This window comes from Oncorhynchus clarkii, chromosome 7 (genome assembly GCF_045791955.1).
Source record: "Oncorhynchus clarkii lewisi isolate Uvic-CL-2024 chromosome 7, UVic_Ocla_1.0, whole genome shotgun sequence".
Classification (NCBI taxonomy): Eukaryota; Metazoa; Chordata; class Actinopteri; order Salmoniformes; family Salmonidae; genus Oncorhynchus; species Oncorhynchus clarkii.
Genome location: NC_092153.1, coordinates 3,042,434 through 3,065,264, shown reverse-complemented (window position 1 = coordinate 3,065,264; position 22,831 = coordinate 3,042,434). Strand labels below are relative to the sequence as shown.

General features: G+C 47.9%; 2 protein-coding genes across 2 annotated transcripts in view; one reads left to right on the top strand and one right to left on the bottom strand.

Annotated features, from left to right (window-relative positions):
* The first annotated feature begins 485 nt into the window (after window positions 1-485).
* On the top strand, window positions 486-8,531 carry LOC139414029 (protein aurora borealis-like). Its single transcript, XM_071161904.1, has 11 exons — window positions 486-522; window positions 825-992; window positions 1,691-1,797; window positions 3,270-3,400; window positions 3,547-3,657; window positions 3,780-4,042; window positions 5,518-5,674; window positions 5,919-6,061; window positions 6,155-6,601; window positions 6,922-7,062; window positions 8,433-8,531. Exons 2-11 carry the CDS (start codon window positions 840-842, stop codon window positions 8,454-8,456), a joined length of 1,677 nt encoding a protein of 558 aa, XP_071018005.1. The 5' UTR covers window positions 486-522; window positions 825-839; the 3' UTR covers window positions 8,457-8,531.
* Window positions 8,532-9,285: 754 nt separating this feature from the next.
* Window positions 9,286-22,831, bottom strand: part of LOC139412733 (exosome complex exonuclease RRP44-like) — a 13,882-nt gene continuing 336 nt past the window's right edge. Inside the window, exons 2-20 of the mRNA XM_071159409.1 lie at window positions 22,308-22,465; window positions 21,488-21,681; window positions 19,984-20,057; window positions 19,467-19,634; window positions 18,779-19,054; window positions 18,428-18,565; window positions 17,747-17,893; window positions 17,391-17,507; window positions 17,128-17,229; window positions 16,857-16,921; window positions 16,681-16,765; window positions 16,435-16,562; window positions 14,670-14,756; window positions 14,143-14,299; window positions 12,880-13,094; window positions 10,709-10,877; window positions 10,285-10,443; window positions 9,863-9,985; window positions 9,286-9,685 (exon numbers count right to left, since the gene is read on the bottom strand). Of these exons, the coding sequence (XP_071015510.1) occupies window positions 9,617-9,685; window positions 9,863-9,985; window positions 10,285-10,443; window positions 10,709-10,877; window positions 12,880-13,094; window positions 14,143-14,299; window positions 14,670-14,756; window positions 16,435-16,562; window positions 16,681-16,765; window positions 16,857-16,921; window positions 17,128-17,229; window positions 17,391-17,507; window positions 17,747-17,893; window positions 18,428-18,565; window positions 18,779-19,054; window positions 19,467-19,634; window positions 19,984-20,057; window positions 21,488-21,681; window positions 22,308-22,465 (2,631 nt within the window). The 3' untranslated portion in view covers window positions 9,286-9,616. The remainder of the gene's footprint in view (window positions 9,686-9,862; window positions 9,986-10,284; window positions 10,444-10,708; window positions 10,878-12,879; window positions 13,095-14,142; window positions 14,300-14,669; window positions 14,757-16,434; window positions 16,563-16,680; window positions 16,766-16,856; window positions 16,922-17,127; window positions 17,230-17,390; window positions 17,508-17,746; window positions 17,894-18,427; window positions 18,566-18,778; window positions 19,055-19,466; window positions 19,635-19,983; window positions 20,058-21,487; window positions 21,682-22,307; window positions 22,466-22,831) is intronic.

The following is a 22,831-nucleotide window of genomic DNA, read 5'->3' as shown; positions in this document are numbered from 1 at the left end:
TCTTGAGGCATTGCAATCAATAGTGTGTCACATTTGTAAAACACATATCTAGGTTCTACAACAGACATTATCATAACCTAGCAAGCTAACGTTAGCTAACTCACCATCCATCGTTTCTCGGACAGCATTCATGTTGTTAGCATTAGCACTGCTAGCCATGATCAGTTCGTGTGGGACCTCCGAGATTAACTCAACAGCAACTTCAACAGTTCAAGCTGATTTACAAAAATACTTCTACTATCACAACCCCGTCATTTGGATAAATTCGAAATAGTACATTTGTTAATAAAGTCTACCATGAGTATATCATTTGCTAGTTAGCTCACTAACGACCACACAAGCGAAAGGAAGTGACGTCAATGTAAATTTGGAGCGTTCTGAAATCTTCAATCTGATTGGTTATCAGGCACTTCCTGTTAATTTCTATTGGTCAATGGGGGTTGTGGGAAAATTGAAATTAACGTTCGAAACAACTGACTCTGGAACCTTATTTTGGTTGTGTTGAAAACTTCTGCAGCTGCTGTAAGTATCTGAGCTCTAATATAAAATAACATATCGAATAGATCTATCAAATGAACCTCTCAGAATAGTTGCCGAAGCCTAAGCTAGCCAGGCATTTAACGAAACGTTTGGGATAGCTAGTATGTACTAAATTGTGGGACCAACAGCCAGCTAGTTAGCTAGCTACTCTTTCACGTAAGCAAGGTTTGTTCTCTTGATAGTATTACAGTAATTGTTTGGCTTTCTCTAGTACTTAGATTAGCATACTATTTATACTGGATCAAAGCTGATTAATGTTTGAATTCCTGCATCAATGGGTTCAGGTTTGTGGTCAGACTATGGGAGATCTTCCAGATGTCCAGATAACTCCTGAGACTCCAGGGAGGGCAGCTATCCGTAACCCCTTCGAGAGCCCCAACGACTACCATCGCCTGCAAGAATCCGTGGTCCCCAGCCCCTCTGTCTTCAAGTCCTCCAAGACCTCCGGAACCGTAAGTGTAAACCTACACTGAGTGTACAAAACATTGAGTTGCATTGCCTTTTGACAAAAGAACAGCCTCAGTTCGTCGGGGGCATGGACTACAAGGTGTAGAAAGTGTTCCACAGGGAAGCTGGCCCATATTGACTTACAATGCTTCCCACAGGTGTGTCAAGTTGGCTGGATGTCCTTTGGTTGGTGGACTGTCTTGATAAACACGGGAAACTGTTGAGTGTGAAAAACCCAGCAGCGGTGCAGTTCTGGCCACCCTCAAACAGGTGCCCCTGGCACCTACTACCATACCCCGTTCAAAGGCACTTCAATCTTTTGTCTTGCCCATTCACCCTCTGAATGGCATATGTACACAATCCATGTCTCAATTGTCTCAAGGCTTAAACATCCTTATTTAACCCGTCTCCTCCCCTTCATCTTCACTGATTCACTGATTTTAAAAAGAGACTTCAATAAAAGATCATAGCTTTCACCTGGTCAGTCTGTCATCCTAATATTTTGTACACATTTATGGTCTGGTCTCATACATATCTTGTGTAGTTCACCCACTTCGATAGCCTGAAGGACATGATCAGCAAGTCAGTTAACATGTTTGTCTCCTTCAGAAGTCCTGTCATTGTCCTCTTGTGAACGTAATCACCGGTTTTACAGAGCCACCTGAATTGTTATTTTCAATATTTTCTTGATCATTGTTTTCAGACACCAACCAAGTTTAAATGGGACATAGATGAGATGTCTAGCCTGCTCCCTGTGGACATAGACGCTGAGGATATCCACCGCCAGTCCTTGTACCTCAGTCAGACCAGGTGAGGAACTAGTAACCAGTCCATGTATCTCAGTCAGACCAGGTGAGGAACTAGTAACCAGTCCATGTACTGTAGTCAGACCAGGTGAGGAACTAGTAACCAGTCCTTGTATCTCAGTCAGACCAGGTGAGGAACTAGTAACCAGTCCATGTACTGTAGTCAGACCAGGTGAGGAACTAGTAACCAGTCCTTGTACCTAGGTCAGACCAGGTGAGGAACTAGCAACCAGTCCTTCTACCTAGGTCAGACCAGGTGAGGAACTAGTAACCAGTCCTTGTACCTCAGTCAGACCAGGTGAGGAACTAGTAACCAGTCCATGTACTGTAGTCAGACCAGGTGAGGAACTAGTAACCAGTCCTTGTATCTCAGTCAGACCAGGTGAGGAACTAGTAACCAGTCCATGTATCTCAGTCAGACCAGGTGAGGAACTAGTAACCAGTCCTTGTACCTAGGTCAGACCAGGTGAGGAACTAGTAACCAGTCCTTGTACCTAGGTCAGACCAGGTGAGGAACTAGCAACCAGTCCTTCTACCTAGGTCAGACCAGGTGAGGAACTAGTAACCAGTCCTTGTACCTCAGTCAGACCAGGTGAGGAACTAGTAACCAGTCCATGTACTGTAGTCAGACCAGGTGAGGAACTAGTAACCAGTCCTTGTATCTCAGTCAGACCAGGTGAGGAACTAGTAACCAGTCCATGTATCTCAGTCAGACCAGGTGAGGAACTAGTAACCAGTCCTTGTACCTAGGTCAGACCAGGTGAGGAACTAGTAACCAGTCCATGTACCTAGGTCAGACCAGTCCTTGTACTGCAGTCAGACCAGGTGAGGAACTAGTAACCAGTCCTTGTACCTAGGTCAGACCAGTCCATGTACTGCAGTCAGACCAGGTGAGGAACTAGAAACCAGTCCTTGTACTGCAGTCAGACCAGGTGAGGAACTAGAAACCAGTCCTTGTACTGCAGTCAGACCAGGTGAGGAACTAGTAACCAGTCCTTGTACTGCAGTCAGACCAGGTGAGGAACTAAAACCAGTCCTTGTACTGCAGTCAGACCAGGTGAGGAACTAGTAACCAGTCCTTGTACCTAGGTCAGACCAGTCCTTGTACTGCAGTCAGACCAGGTGAGGAACTAGGAACCAGTCCTTGTACTGCATTCAGACCAGGTGAGGAACTAGTAACCAGTCCATGTACTGCAGTCAGACCAGGTGAGGAACTAGAAACCAGTCCTTGTACTGCAGTCAGACCAGGTGAGGAACTAGAAACCAGTCCTTGTACTGCATTCAGACCAGGTGAGGAACTAGTAACCAGTCCGTGTACTGCAGTCAGACCAGGTGAGGAACTCTGACCAGGTTAAGGTTCACAATGCACACAAGACAAATGGGGAGCACTTTGAAATAGAACCGCTGCTGAGAGGTTGGGGGTGTTGGTTTATTGGTCTGGTAACAGCTTTGTTTTGTTTTTTTTAAAACATCCAGGATGGATTCTGACATCGAGGAGAAACGTCAGAATGCCATCGAGCAGTTTTTCACTAAAGGCGCCATTGTGCCTTCACCATGGAGCGAACCAACAAGCAAACAGAAATCAGCACAGATGCACTTTGGGAAGAGTAAGTGAATCCAATGAGTTGGAGTTGAGTTGCTTTTCACTCACCAACACACACACACATTATAGTGTTTTATTTTCTACTTCCTGAATAACTTATGTTCAGCCATTTCTATGGATGTTAAATGTGTAAATGTTTCTATCTTCAAGGTTCCATGTCCCCACTGATACTAGAAGAGCCACTACCAACTAAAAAAAACACAGTAGGCTGCCAGACAGTCCTGTCCTTACCTGTGGACTTCCTCATGGACAAAATATTAGGTACACCTTTACATGTCCGGGAACACGTCATATTTATCTCTGTGCAGATAAAACTTATCAGGTCTTAAATAACCTCTCTGTCTGTGTCTCTCTCTCTCTCGGCTGTCCCTCACCCACCCCAGGAGAATACTACAGATTGAAGGAGGTGTCTCAGCAGGATCAGGTTCAGGAGACCCTGAGCTCCTCGTCTCTGAGACGGAAGTTGTTTCTGGACGGCCAAGGGAGTGGCTCGGAGTCCTCCAACCCCCCCAGCCCAGAAGGAGGAGGAGGGGAGGGAGAGCCCCCTGGGGGAGAAGGGGGAGGGGATAGAGATTTCCTCTCACCCATGAGCGCCTCTCCTCTGTCCTGCCCGTTGTCTGGCAGGTCTGCCCTGACCCCCTCCACTGTAAGTGTGCCACTATTCAATGTCAATGGTGTCTGTGTACAATTACAGTTTAAGGGAAACATGCAGCAAGTGTGGTTTGTTGCTTTGGTTCTAAGCATGCGTTGTTATTATCACAGGGCTGCCCAATCCTTTTCCTGGAGAGCTGCCATCCAAAAGGTTTTCACTGGGTCGGGTTAGTTACAACTGGGGTTGGAGTGAGAACCTACACGAGGGTAGATCTTCAGGAACAGGGTTGGAGTGAAAACCTACACGAGGGTAGCTCTCCAGGAACAGGGTTGGAGTGAAAACCTACAGGAGGGTAGCTCTCCAGGAACAGGGTTGGAGTGAAAACCTACAGGAGGGTAGCTCTCCAGGAACAGGGTTGGAGTGAAAACCTACAGGAGGGTAGCTCTCCAGGAACAGGGTTGGAGTGAAAACCTACAGGAGGGTAGCTCTCCAGGAACAGGGTTGGAGTGAAAACCTACAGGAGGGTAGCTCTCCAGGAACAGGGTTGGAGTGAAAACCTACAGGAGGGTAGCTCTCCAGGAACAGGGTTGGAGTGAAAACCTACAGGAGGGTAGCTCTCCGGGAACAGGGTTGGAGTGAAAACCTACAGGAGGGTAGCTCTCCGGGAACAGGGTTGGAGTGAAAACCTACAGGAGGGTAGCTCTCCGGGAACAGGGTTGGAGTGAAAACCTATAGGAGGGTAGCTCTCCGGGAACAGGGTTGGAGTGAAAACCTACAGGAGGGTAGCTCTCCGGGAACAGGGTTGGAGTGAAAACCTACAGGAGGGTAGCTCTCCGGGAACAGGGTTGGAGTGAAAACCTACAGGAGGGTAGCTCTCCGGGAACAGGGTTGGAGTGAAAACCTACAGGAGGGTAGCTCTCCGGGAACAGGGTTGGAGTGAAAACCTACAGGAGGGTAGCTCTCCGGGAACAGGGTTGGAGTGAAAACCTACAGGAGGGTAGCTCTCCGGGAACAGGGTTGGAGTGAAAACCTACAGGAGGGTAGCTCTCCGGGAACAGGGTTGGAGTGAAAACCTACAGGAGGGTAGCTCTCCGGGAACAGGGTTGGAGTGAAAACCTACAGGAGGGTAGCTCTCCGGGGACAGGGTTGGAGTGAAAACCTACAGGAGGGTAGCTCTCCGGGAACAGGGTTGGAGTGAAAACCTACAGGAGGGTAGCTCTCCGGGAACAGGGTTGGAGTGAAAACCTACAGGAGGGTAGCTCTCCGGGAACAGGGTTGGAGTGAAAACCTACAGGAGGGTAGCTCTCCGGGAACAGGGTTGGAGTGAAAGCCTACAGGAGGGTAGCTCTCCGGGAACAGGACAGCTCTGCTATAGCAGATGCTATATTCCTTCTAAAGTGGTACTGTGTATAACATCTAGGAGGGAATCTGTTTGAGGAAGAATCACAAAGGATTTCAAATATAGACATAACCACTTGTTTTCTCTCTTGCTGTTTTAATGAGACGTTGTCTCTCTCTTTTTTTCAAAGGGTCTTTTCTCGTCCAGCCCTATCCAGGGTCGTTACCGAACCTACAGCCTGGGAAGTGTCACCAGCCCCCTGTGCCCTGAGCGGTCTTCTCCTGCTGGCTTCCAGTCCCCTGCCCTGTCCCCCATCGGACCCCAGTTCACACAGACACCCGTAGCAGGTATACGAGTCTGTTAAAGAGGTGTTTTATGTCCTTATTGACATAATGTGTCTTAAATGTTCTGTTAGACCATAAACCTGATGCGGCTTTGGAGACGGTATCTATGGAAACTGATTGAATGTGTCTGTGCAGATTAGCACAGTCATCTTTTACGGACCTCGACCTGTTGAGTCAAGTCATTAGGTGAAAAGGTATCCATGTTGTTGGTCATTTGAGTGACGCTGTGATTGTTTTTCTTGTCTAGGAGAGAGGAGGAAGCTGAGCTTCGTGACCCCTGAAGGTGTTCCCCTAGACATGGACATCAACTCCTGTACAGAGAGCCCCTATGTAGACGGCTGTTCCCCCATCCGCTTCTGCTCTTCGCTCCAGCCCCCGGGCCGGACCCAGGTCAACCCTCAGCTCAGACCCGGAGCCCGCTGCTGGGCCTCACCCCCAACCATCTCCCCCAACCCTTCCCTCCAGCCCCCGGGCCGGACCCAGGTCAACCCTCAGCTCAGACCCGGAGCCCGCTGCTGGGCCTCACCCCCAACCATCTCCCCCAACCCTTCCCTCCTGGACCAGGGCAATATATGTCCTTCTACTTCACTACCACCCATGGAGATGGGCCCCTGTTCCCCCTCTCCGGTGCCGTGTGTACCCAGGACTAGTGGGGGTCTGCTGGGGATGGAGAGGCTGTGTGAGGGGGGTTCGGGGATGGACCAGCCTCTGTTGGACTCAGTGAAGATGGAGGAGGAGGTGGAGGAGAACGGCGAGGTGGAAGTGGACCTCCCTGTGGAAGAGGAGGAGGAGGAAGGAGGTGTGACTCCTGTTGGTGTCCGGTTGACCAGCTCCCGTGTGGGGGCGAGCGTGATGGCAGCGGAGGCGTCTCATATGTTTGTGTCTCTGCTAGCTGAAGGAAGCAGCATCCCTTATGATAACAGCATGCAGGTCTGTATCCTGAGGGCCGTCTACTGACTAAACCGCTCTAATCACAACAGAATAGACCTCTGACAAGCTGGACACCAGTTTATCATTTCAGAAAAGGCATTTTCATGTTTATAAAAACTGGAAGAGTTACACTGACATGTATGTTACAATGACTGCGTTTTTGACACATTTTTTTGCACTAAAATGTTATTGGGTTGAATGTACACGGATGGATCATATACTTTGAATTATTCTTAGATTTGATGACCGTGTTAATCACTGTGGGAGTGATTTGACAATCTGTTTTAATAGAATTTGAACTGCCTGTTTGCTCTGTGTAGGTGGACAGTGGGTACAACACATACGCTGGCACCGCCAGCCTGATAGATGCCATGAGTTCAGACAGCCAGAGTAAGGAGTCGTTTGACGCAGCACACAACCCCGACGACGTCTTCCCTCACAGCAGACACACTAAGACCAAGGTAACGGAACCCACAGCAGACACACTGAGACCAAGATAACGGAACCCACAGCAGACACACTAAGACCAAGGTAACGGAACCCACAGCAGACACACTAAGACCAAGGTAACGGAACCCACAGCAGACACACTGAGACCAAGATAACGGAACCCACAGCAGACACACTAAGACCAAGGTAACGGAACCCACAGCAGACACACTAAGACCAAGGTAACGGAACCCACAGCAGACACACTGAGACCAAGATAACGGAACCCACAGCAGACACACTAAGACCAAGGTAACGGAACCCACAGCAGACACACTAAGACCAAGGTAACGGAACCCACAGCAGACACACTGAGACCAAGATAACGGAACCCACAGCAGACACACTAAGACCAAGGTAACGGAACCCATAGCAGACATACTAAGACCAAGGTAACGGAACCCACAGCAGACACACTAAGACCAAGGTAACGGAACCCACAGCAGACACACTAAGACCAAGGTAACGGAACCCACAGCAGACACACTAAGACCGAGGTAACGGAACCCACAGCAGACACACTAAGACCAAGGTAACGGAACCCACAGCAGACACACTGAGACCAAGGTACGGAAGCTGTTCAGCAGTCTGATGGCCTGGGGGTAGAAGCTGTTCAGCGGCCTGGGGGTAGAAGCTGTTCAGCAGTCTGGCGGCCTGGGGGTAGAAGCTGTTCAGCAGTCTGGCGGCCTGGGGATAGAAGCTGTTCAGCAGTCTGGCGGCCTGGGGATAGAAGCTGTTCAGCAGTCTGGCGGCCTGGGGATAGAAGCTGTTCAGCTGTCTGGCGGCCTGGGGGTAGAAGCTGTTCAGCTGTCTGACGGCCTGGGGTTAGAAGCTGTTCAGCTGTCTGACGGCCTGGGGTTAGAAGCTGTTCAGCAGTCTGACGGCCTGGGGTTAGAAGCTGTTCAGCAGTCTGGCGGCCTGGGGATAGAAGCTGTTCAGCAGTCTGGCGGCCTGGGGTTAGAAGCTGTTCAGCTGTCTGACAGCCTGGGGTTAGAAGCTGTTCAGCAGTCTGGCGGCCTGGGGTTAGAAGCTGTTCAGCAGTCTGACGGCCTGGGGGGTAGAAGCTGTTCAGCAGTCTGACGGCCTGGGGGGTAGAAGCTGTTTAGCAGTCTGACGGCCTGGGGGGGTAGAAGTTGTTCAGGAGACTTTTGGTCCCAGACTTGGTACTCCGGTACCTCTTGCTGTGTAGCAGAGAGAATAACTTGGGTTGCTGGAGTCTTTGACGATGTTTAGGGCTTTCCTCTGACACCAGAGTTGGATGGTATTTAATGTGAGTTTACACGTTGCTCAACCATGATTGTCGTGGTAACAGCTTATGGACAACCCTTTCTTTGTTTTCCAGACTGGTTTTCCTCAACACCATTGAGTGAGCTGATTGGAGGAGAACACATGGAAGCCCCTCCCACCTTTAACCTCCCAGCTGAAGCCAATGATGATGTTTGGCCATGTTTATGTTGCCACGTTTTAAAGCAGCCGTGTCGGGGTGTATTCATTAGTCGGATTCTGTTGGAAACCCTTTATTTCTAGACATGGAACCTACCTGAATTTGTCCAATAGAAACAAACCGTTGCCAAACGCTTTTGTTTAGAGTGAATCGTGTACTGAATAACACCCCGGCTAAGTGACAATGTTAAGATGCTGCCATTCGCACAAATGAACCTTGAAATTAATTCCTATTGGCGCTAGCTATCCCTCGTAGTGGAGTTGAAATGGCAGCCTATATAGTGTACTACGTTGGAGCCCTGGTCAGTAGTGCACTACGTTGGAGCCCTGTGGGCGTTGGTCAGTAGTGCACTATATAGGGAATAAGGTGCTATTTTGGAAAAGTTAGTGTTGACATGAACAAGGGACTGATGAAACTTGACTGTTATGTATTTATACATTTTATATTCTTGATTGTGAATTTAGCATTATTTTTAATCAGTTAAACAATTACGGGAATGTGACTTATGATAAAGGATTTTTATTGTACATTTTGTTATAAATATTTGTTTAACTGCAGAGCTCCCCTTTTAAACAAAGCCACCATCTGATTAAATGATGTGTTTTATGGAGGAAGTGTTATTGAATGAGTGTAACGTTCTGACTAGACCACTGAGACACATTAAATGTTGTACAACTGGGCTACTCTTCAGTTTCCTGGCTACATGTGAATTAAATGCACCTACTCCAATCACCAAACAGAGACTAGCCAAAGAGATGAGAAATGGAACATTGGCTAAAACCAAGAGATTTATTGAGAGTTGTACAAGGTAACATTCCTTCCAGAATAGACCGTACAAACCCCATGGGTCAGGAATACAGTATCATCACATTCTACAGGTTACTGGCATCACATTAACATTTACCTGGAAGGATGATATTCTATAGGTCAAGGAAAAAAGGTTCTGACTGAAGGTTTTAAAATCATAACCATATTAACCACAGGATGTTCTGTGCTTGTACTGTAGAAAAAAGAAAAGCTAAACATTTAAAAAATAACTCAACTGAGCTCGGAGAAGAGTTTCAGTCTGAGGATGGGGTTGTTCAACGGTCCAGTTTAGCTCTCTTGACCTCTGGTTCTGGTTCAGACGGCGCGACACTCACTCCAGAGATCTAGAAAACAATATTAGTTACATACATGTCCAAGCCTGAAATGAGTGATTTGACTTGACAGAAGGCTATTTTACCTCGTCGGACCTGAATGTGGTTTTAGTTCATAACTTCATGGAAATTAACCACCATAGGATCTCTGTAATTACAGAGAGGTTCAGTTTGAAACAACAAACGTACCACAGGTTCGACCAGGGACATCCTGATCTTCTGGTGCTGGACGTTGGACGCATCCAGACTGATGGTCACCTTGACCTTGTCAAACATGTTGAAGGAGTGGCCCTCCACCGTCAGACTAGGAGCCTATACACACACAGAGTTACAGTTGATCCACACACACACACACACAGAGTTACAGTTGATCCACACACACACACAGAGTTACAGTTGATCCACACACACACACAGAGTTACAGTTGATCCACACACACACACACACACACACACACAGTTACAGTTGATCCACACACACACACAGAGTTACAGTTGATCCACACACACACACACACAGTTACAGTTGATCCACACACACAGAGTTACAGTTGATCCATACACACACAAAAAAAAAAGCTTTAATTTTCTCTGACACACAACGAGGGTACCTCTTCGTTGAAGATCAGTTTGGGGCTGGGTTTATCTTTGTTCTCAAAGAACACCGTTCCCTCCAGACCAAACTTAGGGATGAGGACGATGATGGCGTTCTTCCTCACAAACAGGATGAAGCCCTCTTCGTTCAGGATGCCTCTGCTCTTGAAGAACAGCTGGAGGAAACGACACATTATCTTGTCAAACAGATGGAAAACAGGGAGAGACTACCCGGAAATGTCCAGTAAGAAATGTTATTTTTCAATTTCCGTTGCAAAGCATTTTGCTACAGTGCACTAATGAATATGACCTAGTTGTCCTTTTGTAAAAATGGGTCCCTCGTCTTCAATGGGACTTCCTGGTTAAATAGTTGTGAGTCCAGTACCTGTGTGTGGAAGGTTAGAGGCTCTAACAGGTCAGTGTGTTGAGTGAGTCCAGTACCTGTGTGTGGTAGGCTACAGAGGCTCGCTGTGCGTACTGGGCCATCTTGTGTCTGTAGTTGAGGTTGTTGCAGAGGGCAGACTGCTTGTGTTTGTCCATCAGGTCTGGGTAAGTGCTGTCTGCTCCAATGGCTACAGCCAGCAGCCGATGCACGATGATGTCAGAGTATCTGTTGAGGTTACAATCACATCAGAACCAGTCAGGAGTAGAGGAGGGGGGGTGGGGGTGGACCAGTCAGGAGTAGAGGAGGGGGGGTGGGGGTGGACCAGTCAGGAGTAGAGGAGGGGGGGGTGGTCCAGTCAGGAGTAGAGGAGGGGGGGGGGGGGGGTGGACCAGTCAGGAGTAGAGGAGTGGGGGTGGACCAGTCAGGAGTAGAGGAGGGGGGGTGGGGGTGGACCAGTCAGGAGTAGAGGAGGGGGGGTGGGGGTGGACCAGTCAGGAGTAGAGGAGGGGGGGTGGGGGTGGACCAGTCAGGAGTAGAGAAGGGGGGGTGGGGGTGGACCAGTCAGGAGTAGAGGAGGGTGGGTGGGGGTGGACCAGTCAGGAGTAGAGGAGGGGGGGTGGGGGTGGACCAGTCAGGAGTAGAGAAGGGGGGGTGGGGGTGGACCAGTCAGGAGTAGAGAAGGGGGGGTGGGGGTGGACCAGTCAGGAGTAGAGGAGAGGAGGGGGGGTGGACCAGTCAGGAGTAGAGAAGGGGGGGTGGGGGTGGACCAGTCAGGAGTAGAGAAGGGGGGGTGGGGGTGGACCAGTCAGGAGTAGAGGAGAGGAGGGGGGGTGGACCAGTCAGGAGTAGAGGAGGGGGGGTGGGGGTGGACCAGTCAGGAGTAGAGGAGGGGGGGGTGGTCCAGTCAGGAGTAGAGGAGGGGGGGTGGGGGTGGACCAGTCAGGAGTAGAGGAGGGGGGGTGGGGGTGGACCAGTCAGGAGTAGAGGAGGGGGGGTGGGGGTGGACCAGTCAGGAGTAGAGAAGGGGGGGTGGGGGTGGACCAGTCAGGAGTAGAGGAGGGGGGGTGGGGGTGGACCAGTCAGGAGTAGAGGAGGGGGGGTGGGGGTGGACCAGTCAGGAGTAGAGGAGGGGGGTGGGGGTGGACCAGTCAGGAGTAGAGGAGGGGGGGTGGACCAGTCAGGAGTAGAGGAGGGGGGGTGGACCAGTCAGGAGTAGAGAAGGGGGGGTGGGGGTGGACCAGTCAGGAGTAGAGGAGGGGGGGTGGGGGTGGACCAGTCAGGAGTAGAGGAGGGGGGGTGGGGGTGGACCAGTCAGGAGTAGAGGAGGGGGGGTGGGGGTGGACCAGTCAGGAGTAGAGGAGGGGGGGTGGGGGTGGACCAGTCAGGAGTAGAGGAGGGGGGGTGGGGGTGCACCAGTCAGGAGTAGAGGAGGGGTGGTGGGGGTGGACCAGTCAGGAGTAGAGGAGGGGGGGTGGGGGTGGACCAGTCAGGAGTAGAGGAGGGGGGGTGGGGGTGGACCAGTCAGGAGTAGAGGAGGGGGGGTGGACCAGTCAGGAGTAGAGGAGGGGGGGTGGTCCAGTCAGGAGTAGAGGAGGGGGGGTGGGGGTGGACCAGTCAGGAGTAGAGGAGGGGTGTGGTCCAGTCAGAGGTAGAGAAGGTGGGGGTGGACCAGTCAGGAGTAGAGGAGGGGTGTGGTCCAGTCAGAGGCAGAGAAGGAGGGGGTGGGGGTGGACCAGTCAGGAGTAGAGGAGGGGTGTGGTCCAGTCAGAGGTAGAGAAGGGGGGGTGGGGGTGGACCAGTCAGGAGTAGAGGAGGGGTGTGGTCCAGTCAGAGGTAGAGAAGGTGGGGGTGGACCAGTCAGGAGTAGAGGAGGGGTGTGGTCCAGTCAGAGGTAGAGAAGGAGGGGGTGGGGGTGGACCAGTCAGGAGTAGAGGAGGGGTGTGGTCCAGTCAGAGTTAGAGAAGGGGGGGGGAGTGTGGACCAGTCAGGAGTAGAGAGAGAGTGTGGACCTACAGATGGGTGAGGTGAAGTGTGTGTTCTCACCGTCTGATAGGTGAGGTGTGTGTTCTCACCGTCTGATAGGTGAGGTGTGTGTTCTCACCGTCTGATAGGTGAGGTGTGTGTTCTCACCGTCTGATAGGTGAAGTGTGTGTTCTCACCGTCTGATGGGTGAGGTGAAGTGTGTGTTCTCACCGTCTGATAGGTGAGGTGAAGTGTGTGTTCTCACCGTCTGATAGGTGAGGTGAAGTGTGTGTAGATGGGAGAGGCCAGTCCATAGTGGTGGAAGTCACTGTCCATCCCGGAGCAGAAGTACACAGCCTGCATCATGCAGCGTGTTGCTAGGATACGCAGCAAGGTGTTGAAGTAAGGGAAGCCGTCCACCTGGGCCGCGTCCAGAGAGTCAGCTAGAGCCTTGGCCGAGTCCGTGTGGATCACCATGTCCTGAGGGGAGGGACAACAACGTTAGGACTACATCACACTGATGTCAGAAACAACAACGTTAGGACTACATTAGACTGATGTCAGAAACAACAACGTTAGGACTACATTAGACTGATGTCAGAAACAACAACGTTAGGACTACATTAGACTGATGTCAGAAACAACAACGTTAGGACTGCATTACACTGATGTCAGAAACAACAACGTTAGGACTACATTAGACTGATGTCAGAAACAACAACGTTAGGACTACATTAGACTGATGTCAGAAACAACAACGTTAGGACTACATTACACTGATGTCAGAAACAACAACGTTAGGACTACATTAGACTGATGTCAGAAACAACAACGTTAGGACTACATTACACTGATGTCAGAAACAACAACGTCAGGACTACATTAGACTGATGTCAGAAACAACAACGTTAGGACTACATCAGACTGATGTCAGAAACAACAACGTTAGGACTACATTAGACTGAAGGTCCTACGTCAGTCCCTATTTCGTTGTCCTTCGACCCGGAATGGAACAGTTGTCCCCAAAAATATCAAGTCTTATTAAAACTGTGTTTTAGCTGGAAGTGTTGTCTATAGATGTACCTGTCATTAGACTGGTTTTAGATAGAAGTGTTGTCTATAGATGTACCTGTCATTAGACTGGTTTTAGATGTTGATGTCTAGTCAGTCTGAATATATAGATGTCATTAGACTGGTTTTAGATGTCTAGTCAGTCTGAATATATAGATGTACATTAGACTTGTTTTAGATGTTGATGTCTAGTCTGAATATATAGATGTCATTAGACCTGTTTTAGATGTTGATGTCTAGTCAGTCTGAATATATAGATGTCATTAGACTTGTTTAAGATGTTGATGTCTAGTCAGTCTGAATATATAGATGTCATTAGACATGTTTTAGATGTTGATGTCTAGTTTGAATATATAGATGTCATTAGACCTGTTTTAGATGTTTATGTCTAGTCTGTCTGAATACATAGATGTCATTAGACTTGTTTTAGATGTCTAGTCTGAATACGTAGATGTACCTTAGACTTGGCAGCCTTGTTAAGGATGTCGTAGTTGGATGGAGGAGGGGCGGGGTGCTTCCTGAGAAGAGCACACTCTGAGAACTCATCATAAATCTTCTGAGCTACTGAGATGTTGGCCAGCAACATGAACTCCTCCACCATCGAGTTGGTCTCCCTGGGGAACAATAAAGTTATTTGAATTTGAACCCACCGATACAGCGTGAACATCAAGTCTCTGAGCAGAGATCTACTGCTGGATGTTATAACCCAGTGACAAGGTAAAACTGGAAACAGCAGGATGCCTTGACAGGCCACAAAAAGCTTGTCAATATTCATGTGAATTCAGCTGAACTTGTTGAAGTTTAAACCACGTTAGTCAGGGTCAAAACGACAGCACAGTTTCAAGCCCCATGAATAGAACCTTATTTTAAATTCTATATTCTAAAAGCCTTATTTTAAATTCTATATTCTAAAAGACTTATTTTAAATTCTATATTCTAAAAGCCTTATTTTAAATTCTATATTCTAAAAGCCTAACAACGTACTTGAGTTCCTTGGTCTGTAGGTCTATGGGGTCGTGAGTCTCACTGTCGATGTGGAAGCGAACCTCGGGCGAGGAGAGAGTCAACGCGCTGAAACACACAACGGAAAACCACCATGTTAGATTACCAACAAAGACAAGTACTTATACATTCCACACAGAGTACAACATATATATTAATGACACCAGCAACCAGATCAATAAACACAATCAATCCATCAACCAACTAATCACCTTTGGGAATACATCAATCTGCCACAGTTCTAACGATCCGTCTCTTTCAACAGTTAGGGAAAAGGTTATCAACTACTGACATCACATAGTCACAAACCATTTATCCTCGGTCTCTTCAGGGTCCTGGCTAGTCTGTTCAGGTCTAGTAACCTCTTACCCTTCCTCTATCCTGTCTCTTCAGGGTCCTGGCTAGTCTGTCCAGGTCTAGTAACATCTTACCCTTCCTCTATCCTCGGTCTCTTCAGGGTCCTGGCTAGTTTGTTCAGGTCTAGTAACCTCTTACCCTTCCTCTATCCTCGGTCTCTTCAGGGTCCTGGCTAGTCTGTTCAGGTCTAGTAACATCTTACCCTTCCTCTATCCTCGGTCTCTTCAGGGTCCTGGCTAGTCTGTTCAGGTCTAGTAACCTCTTAACCTTTCTCTATCCTCGGTCTCTTCAGGGTCCTGGCTAGTCTGTTCAGGTCTAGTAACCTCTTACCCTTCCTCTATCCTCGGTCTCTTCAGGATCCTGGCTAGTCTGTTCAGGCCTCGTAACCTCACCCTTTCTCTATCCTGTCTCTTCAGGGTCCTGGCTAGTCTGTTCAGGTCTAGTAACATCTTACCCTTCCTCTATCCTCGGTCTCTTCAGGATCCTGGCTAGTCTGTTCAGGTCTAGTAACCTCTTACCCTTCCTCTATCCTGTCTCTTCAGGATCCTGGCTAGTCTGTTCAGTTCTAGTAACCTCTTACCCTTCCTCTATCCTGTCTCTTCAGGATCCTGGCTAGTCTGTTCAGGTCTAGTAACATCTTACCCTTCCTCTATCCTCGGTCTCTTCAGGATCCTGGCTAGTCTGTTCAGGTCTAGTAACCTCTTACCCTTCCTCTATCCTGTCTCTTCAGGATCCTGGCTAGTCTGTTCAGGTCTAGTAACCTCTTACCCTTCCTCTATCCTGTCTCTTCAGGATCCTGGCTAGTCTGTTCAGGTCTAGTAACCTCTTACCCTTCCTCTATCCTGTCTCTTCAGGGTCCTGGCTAGTCTGTTCAGGTCTAGTAACCTCTTACCCTTCCTCTATCCTGTCTCTTCAGGGTCCTGGCTAGTCTGTTCAGGTCTAGTAACCTCTTACCCTTCCTCTATCCTCGGTCTCTTCAGGGTCCTGGCTAGTCTGTTCAGGTCTAGTAACCTCTTACCCTTCCTCTATCCTGTCTCTTCAGGGTTCTGGCTAGTCTGTTCAGGTCTCGTAACCTCTTACCCTTCCTCTATCCTGTCTCTTCAGGGTCCTGGCTAGTCTGTTCAGGCCTCGTAACCTCTTGCCCTTCCTCTATCCTCGGTCTCTTCAGGGTCCTGGCTAGTCTGTTCAGGCCTCGTAACCTGTTACCCTTTCTCTATCCTGTCTCTTCGGGATCCTGGCTAGTCTGTTCAGGTCTAGTAACCTCTTACCCTTCCTCTATCCTGTCTCTTCAGGGTCCTGGCTAGTCTGTTCAGGTCTAGTAACCTCACCCTTTCACTATCCTCGGTCTCTTCAGGATCCTGGCTAGTCTGTTCAGGTCTCGTAACCTTACCCTTTCTCTATCCTCCGTTTCTTCAGGATCTTGGCTAGTCTGTTCAGGCCTCGTAAGCTCTTGGTGGTGTCATCATTCATGTTGGCGTCATCAATCCTCATCTGGGCCTCGGCGTACGTCAGGGAGGCCTGGAGGAAGAATTATCATTCAATTCAATAAACTTTATTGATCCCTGAGGGGCATTTCTTACATTGTCTCAATCACAACTGTTACATTGTCAAATGTGTGAGTTTCCTCTCCCTCTACCTTGGAGTTGATGACACTTTTAGTGAATCTGGTCTTGACTATCTCAGCCTTGTCGTTGATCTCCCATATACAAGAGAAGGCCAGCCTACCGAGAGGAGACACCATGAACACCACTAACGGTAAATGACAACAACAATAACAAAATATATGATGTCTTCAGGAAGTATTAAAGTCACCTCTCCACACTGGATCGTAGAGAACACAGGTTGGAGCTCAGCAGTTCAGGAACCATGTCGATCCTCTGATGGGAGACAATCATCTGTGTTAGCAATACAACACTTAAATGGAACCCTTTTCCCTATATAGTGCACTACTTTTGACCCGGGCTCTGGTAAAAAATAAAAAATAATAGTGCACTTATAGTGAATAGGGTGCCATTTAAGACGTACTAAAAGAGCTAGCTAGGGTTCATCAAGGTTACTATGTGATGAAACAGATGGTCTGTACCCTTCCAGTCAGGTAGACTGTAGTTCCTCTGTTAGCAGCCTCCAGGTCCATAGCGTTGCCTGGCCGGATGAAGTGGCTCACATCAGCAATGTGGACACCAACCTTCAACCCACAAAGAAACACACACACACACGATGACTTCTCAACTTTCAATTCTGTTCCACCATATTACCAATTAAAATAAGATTCTGTTACCTCATCCAAACATTCACCCATCCCAATAAAATGCTGTGGTAAACTGTGTTAGTTCCTCAGTGTCCTACCTCTTGGTTTCCATTGGGCAGGTCTCTACAGTGCAGAGCATCATCTATGTCCGTACAGCCAGGAGGATCCACACTGCAGACGGTCAGGTTCCTCAGGTCCTCTCTCACAGCCATGTCCTGATAGAAGATCAAATAAGGTTTAGTGATGCATTATTACCTGTTATAAGCATGTTATGAGCCTTTATAAAGTATTATAACCACACCATAATGCAATTATACCAACAGGCTTTAAGTAGTGTTACCAAATTGTTGATTGGTGTAGCTACAACAACGTAGCCACCAGGTGACAACCATTGATATATGTCTTGACACAAAATGGCCGCCATAACAGGACCCCCACTGTGCGGTGCAGTTACCTCCTCTGTGATGTTCCAGGGCATCTTGGGGAGGAAACTGAGGACGGCCTGTGAGAAGTCCTGGTGAGGGACATCATGCTCCAGTAGTAGCACCTCCGTCTCCGTCTCCTTGTCCCCTGCACTTCCCAGGCTACGAACAAAATGGCCCTGAGAGGAGGAGAGAGGGAGAGAGGGAGAGGAGGAGAGAGGGGTGGGTGAGGAGAGAGGGAGAGGGGGATGAGAGGGAGAGGAGGAGAAGAGGGAGAGGAGGAGGAGAGAGGGAGAGAAGGAGAGAGGGGTGGGTGAGGAGAGAGGGAGAAGAGGAGAGGAGGAGAGAGGGAGAGGAGGAGGAGAGAGGGAGAGAAGGAGAGAGGGGTGGGTGAGGAGAGGGAGAGGAGGAGAGGGAGAGGAGGAGAGAGGGAGAGGAGGAGAGACGGGTGGGTGAGGAGAGAGAAGGAGAGAGGGAGAGGAGGAGAGAGGGGTGGGTGAGGAGAGAATGGTGTCTAGTCTCTGCTAGTTCCTCAAAGACCGAAAGAGGAGAGATGAGCCGTTATGATTGAGGTGCGTTCCAGGTCCTCTTCATTGCAGTCGAGCTGCACATCTCATGTACATCACACATTTCTCCAGGCATCGATATCCCATAATGATACGTGATCATCTGAGCAGCCCAACTGTAATCAAGAGGACCTGAGAGACACATACATTAGGGTATCTGGAGTGCTTGGGCCAGCCGTCGATGGCCACCATGATCCTCTGTCCTGCCAACGTGGCCGCCTGGCGCGTCTCTATACGGATCCTGGGGATACGGCGGTCGGCTGGGGTGAAGAGGTGACGGGTGGCCTGGGAAGGGGAGGACGGGGTATAACAGACCAGGAACAATGAGATATCTTCGTCAGCACAAAACAAGTACGACAAACGACAAAATAATCACAAGAGAAACCAAAGCATGGTGGTATACACATCCATATGGATAAATACTCATGTAGGATTTCTGAAGGGCTTGTTTTGATTGATGTGTTGATTGACAGAGCAGAGCGAGGTGATGCTAGTTACCTCTTTGATTTGGGACAGGAAGAGCATGCCACAGAAGGGTCTCCAGTTCCTCTTGATGATGCCCACCACCCTGCCTGTGGGCTTCCGTGACGCCGCCCCAGACGGACCACTCTTCAACTCTGCCTCCTCCTCCTCTGTGACATCATCCTCCTTGGGCCCCTCGTCCTGCAGCACCACAGAGGACGGAGCCACCCATTGGTTCAGAGGCATGATCTCCACAGCAACCAGGTCCTGATGGACAGCCCTGTTCAGGTTCTGCAGGCCTTGGATCAGAACCTGAGGGGCGGGACAGGAAGAGGAAGTGTTACCATGGTAACCAACGCTGCTTCGTTTACATTTCCCATCCAATCACTCACTCATCCCCATCTCGCCAGCTGGCACTTAGAACAGCATCAAAGATTCTCCACTCCCATCCAATGGTAAAGGAAGAATTATACTGTTGGTGACTCACTTTTCCAAACCAGGTACATGAACAGAGGAGTTAACTAACCAGGTACATGAACAGAGGAGTTAACTAACCAGGTACATGAACAGAGGAGTTAACTAACCAGGTACATGAACAGAGGAGTTAACGATGAGGAAATATTCAGCAACTGTTGGAGGACTTAAAGAATGTTCCATACTTCTATGTCAGGTTACACGGCCAGAATCCACTAATGAACATGAGCTATGCTTCAGCAGCACTCACCTCTGTACTGTCATCTCCTTCTCCGTGGACAAACACAGTAGCCTCCAGGTAGTTGTCTCTGCTAGCCCGGAACGTTCCCTGTTGGAAGGTCCCACTCTTAATCCCAGACTGGATCCTAGACAGGGGCAGGTGCTCCGGGAACAACACCTTACTGCTGGTGATCTCATTCTGGGGGAGGGAGAGAGAAATTAAAGTGCTAAATTAAACGAATAACTATGAATATGCAGATCTAACTTTCTCTATGAATATGCAGATCTAACTTTCTCTATGAATATGCAGATCTAACGTTCTCTATGAATATGCAGATCTAACTTTCCCTATGAATATGCAGATCTAACTTTCTCTATGAATATGCAGATCTAACTTTCTCTATGAATATGCATATCTAACGTTCTCTATGAATATGCAGATCTAACTTTCTCTATGAATATGCAGATCTAACTTTCTCTATGGATCTAAAATAGCTGCTGTAGAAAGTACATATGTGTAAATGCGATATTGTGTAGATATTAGTTACCTTGTCATCGTTGGTCAAAGCCAGTCGATCCACCAGCTCAGGGTTGGCTATCAGACTCTTGACGTACTCCTCACCTGTGTGGAACAGAGGACGGATGAAGACGGCATCTTCTAGAGTAAACATGTAGTCCACATCTAAAGTAAACACGTAGTCGACATCTAGAGTAAACATGTAGTCCAAATCTACTAGAGTAAACACGTAGTCCACATCTACTAGAGTAAACACGTAGTCCACATCTACTAGAGTAAACATGTAGTCCACATCTACTAGAGTAAACATGTAGTCCACATCTACTAGAGTAAACATGTAGTCCACATCTACTAGAGTAAACATGTAGTCCACATCTACTAGAGTAAACATGTAGTCCACATCTTCTAGAGTAAACATGTAGTCCACATCTACTAGAGTAAACATGTAGTCCACATCTACTAGAGTAAACACGTAGTCCACATCTACTAGAGTAAACACGTAGTCCACATCTACTAGAGTAAACACGTAGTCCACATCTACTAGAGTAAACATGTAGTCCACATCTACTAGAGTAAACATGTAGTCCACATCTACTAGAGTAAACATGTAGTCCACATCTACTAGAGTAAACATGTAGTCCACATCTACTAGAGTAAACATGTAGTCCACATCTTCTAGAGTAAACATGTAGTCCACATCTACTAGAGTAAACATGTAGTCCACATCTACTAGAGTAAACATGTAGTCCACATCTACTAAAGTAAACAGGTAGTCCACATCTACTAGAGTAAACATGTAGTCCACATCTACTAGAGTAAACATGTAGTCCACATCTACTAAAGTAAACAGGTAGTCCACATCTACTAGAGTAAACATGTAGTCCACATCTACTAGAGTAAACATGTAGTCCACATCTACTAGAGTAAACATGTAGTCCACATCTTCTAGAGTAAACATGTAGTCCACATCTAGAGTAAACACGTAGTCCACATCTACTAAAGTAAACACGTAGTCCACATCTACTAAAGTAAACATGTAGTCCACATCTACTAGAGTAAACACGTAGTCCGCATCTACTAGAGTAAACATGTAGTCCACATCTACTAGAGTAAACATGTAGTCCACATCTACTAGAGTAAACATGTAGTCCACATCTACTAGAGTAAACACGTATTCCACATCTACTAAAGTAAACACGTATTCCACATCTACTAAAGTAAACACGTAGTCCACATCTACTAGAGTAAACACGTAGTCCACATCTACTAGAGTAAACATGTAGTCCACATCTACTAGAGTAAACATGTAGTCCACATCTACTAGAGTAAACACGTAGTCGACATGTTGAACACACCTAGTATTGTGACCTTGTGTTTAAGGTTAAAGACAAGAACAGCGGTCTCATCTTGGGGTACTGAGGTAACAGATATTGTGATATTAAAGACAAGAACAGCGGTCTCATCTTGGGGTACTGAGGTAAGAACAGCGGTCTCATCTTGGGGTACTGAGGTAACGGAGGTGTGTAGTTTCTTACATCTGTATGTGAGCAGGCCGGACTCCTCTGCTTTCTCCTTGTTGCCCCGGTCGTTGGTCAGCAAAACAACCTTTAGCTTCTTGTCCGTGGGGGTGTTGTTCAGGTGATCACTGTACCACTTGGTAGATATGCGGATGGCTCTGTCATTCCGATCGTTGGCGCTTTCCCCCTGCTCTCTCTCTATATACGTTTCTCTGGAACAGAAGAATACAGCCATATGTGGCTTTGAAAAGCATTGATCACAAATCGGATGGACAGTTAAGGAGTCAGCATGCTTCAGTTCGGCTGGCGACTAGCCTGAGCTCGGTTAGCTGAACGAGTGTGCTCTCATACTTAAAAAGACCTTGGGTTGAAAAACAAGAAAAAAAAAACGGCAATAGTACTGTTTGTCCTTTTTGAGACGCCGTAGCCAGTATACACTTCCCCAAAATAGTCAGAACAAAGATAACTCAATAAATCTGTTATAAATTTACTTTTTGCCTAGTAGATCTTAGTCACGCAATTTTTCATCTGATTAGGATGTTAGGTGCAGTATTTCTCAAGAGAAAACGTGAATAAGAACAGCTTAAAAAACCCGTGCCAAAGTCCAAAAAACAAACAAAATGGCATCATAATATACGAGCAAACTCTTCCAAACTGTTTTGGTCGGGAAACATACTGACTTCAGTCTTGCTCCAACTTATTTCAGTCAATTGCTACATTGGCGTCAGTGGTGGGATAACCCTAAGAGTCACTGATTCAAAACCAAGTTAGGCTGCACCCCCTTAAATCACTACAAAACAGTCAGTTATCTAAGGCAAACAGCATATCTATTTTCTACCTGTGATGTTCGTTAGTGAAAGTGTAAAAGTGTTTTTCCTTGTCGTGAAGGATGTCTTTCAATCGCTTGTAGATGGGAGCGCTCCTGTGGCGGACCTCTTGGAGTACAGTCTGCAGAATGATCACGTTCTTGATCAAGGGATCCTCCAGGATATCAATCTACAGACATTAAAAGGGATACTGACTCAGCGTGGTAGAATGTCACACCTGAAAGTTAGTCAAACTAGTGTTAGCTAGATCAGGGTTTTTGCCCTAGCACTACATAGCGGACTCAAATATCCAATTCATCATCAAGCTATCATTATTTTAATCAGCTGGGTAGGGCAAAAACCAGAACGTGCCACCGGGGGACGGGGGCAGGACCGAGTTTGCGAAAAACCTGAGCTCGATAAGTGGGGTTCACACTTTCACGATAGGCGTGTCAGACATCTAAAACTGTAGTGATGCGGTGGGAAAATCTAGCGATTACTTTAGACATGTACTTTTTTTGTATTGATTTGTTGTTAATAATAACGTTTACGTTAG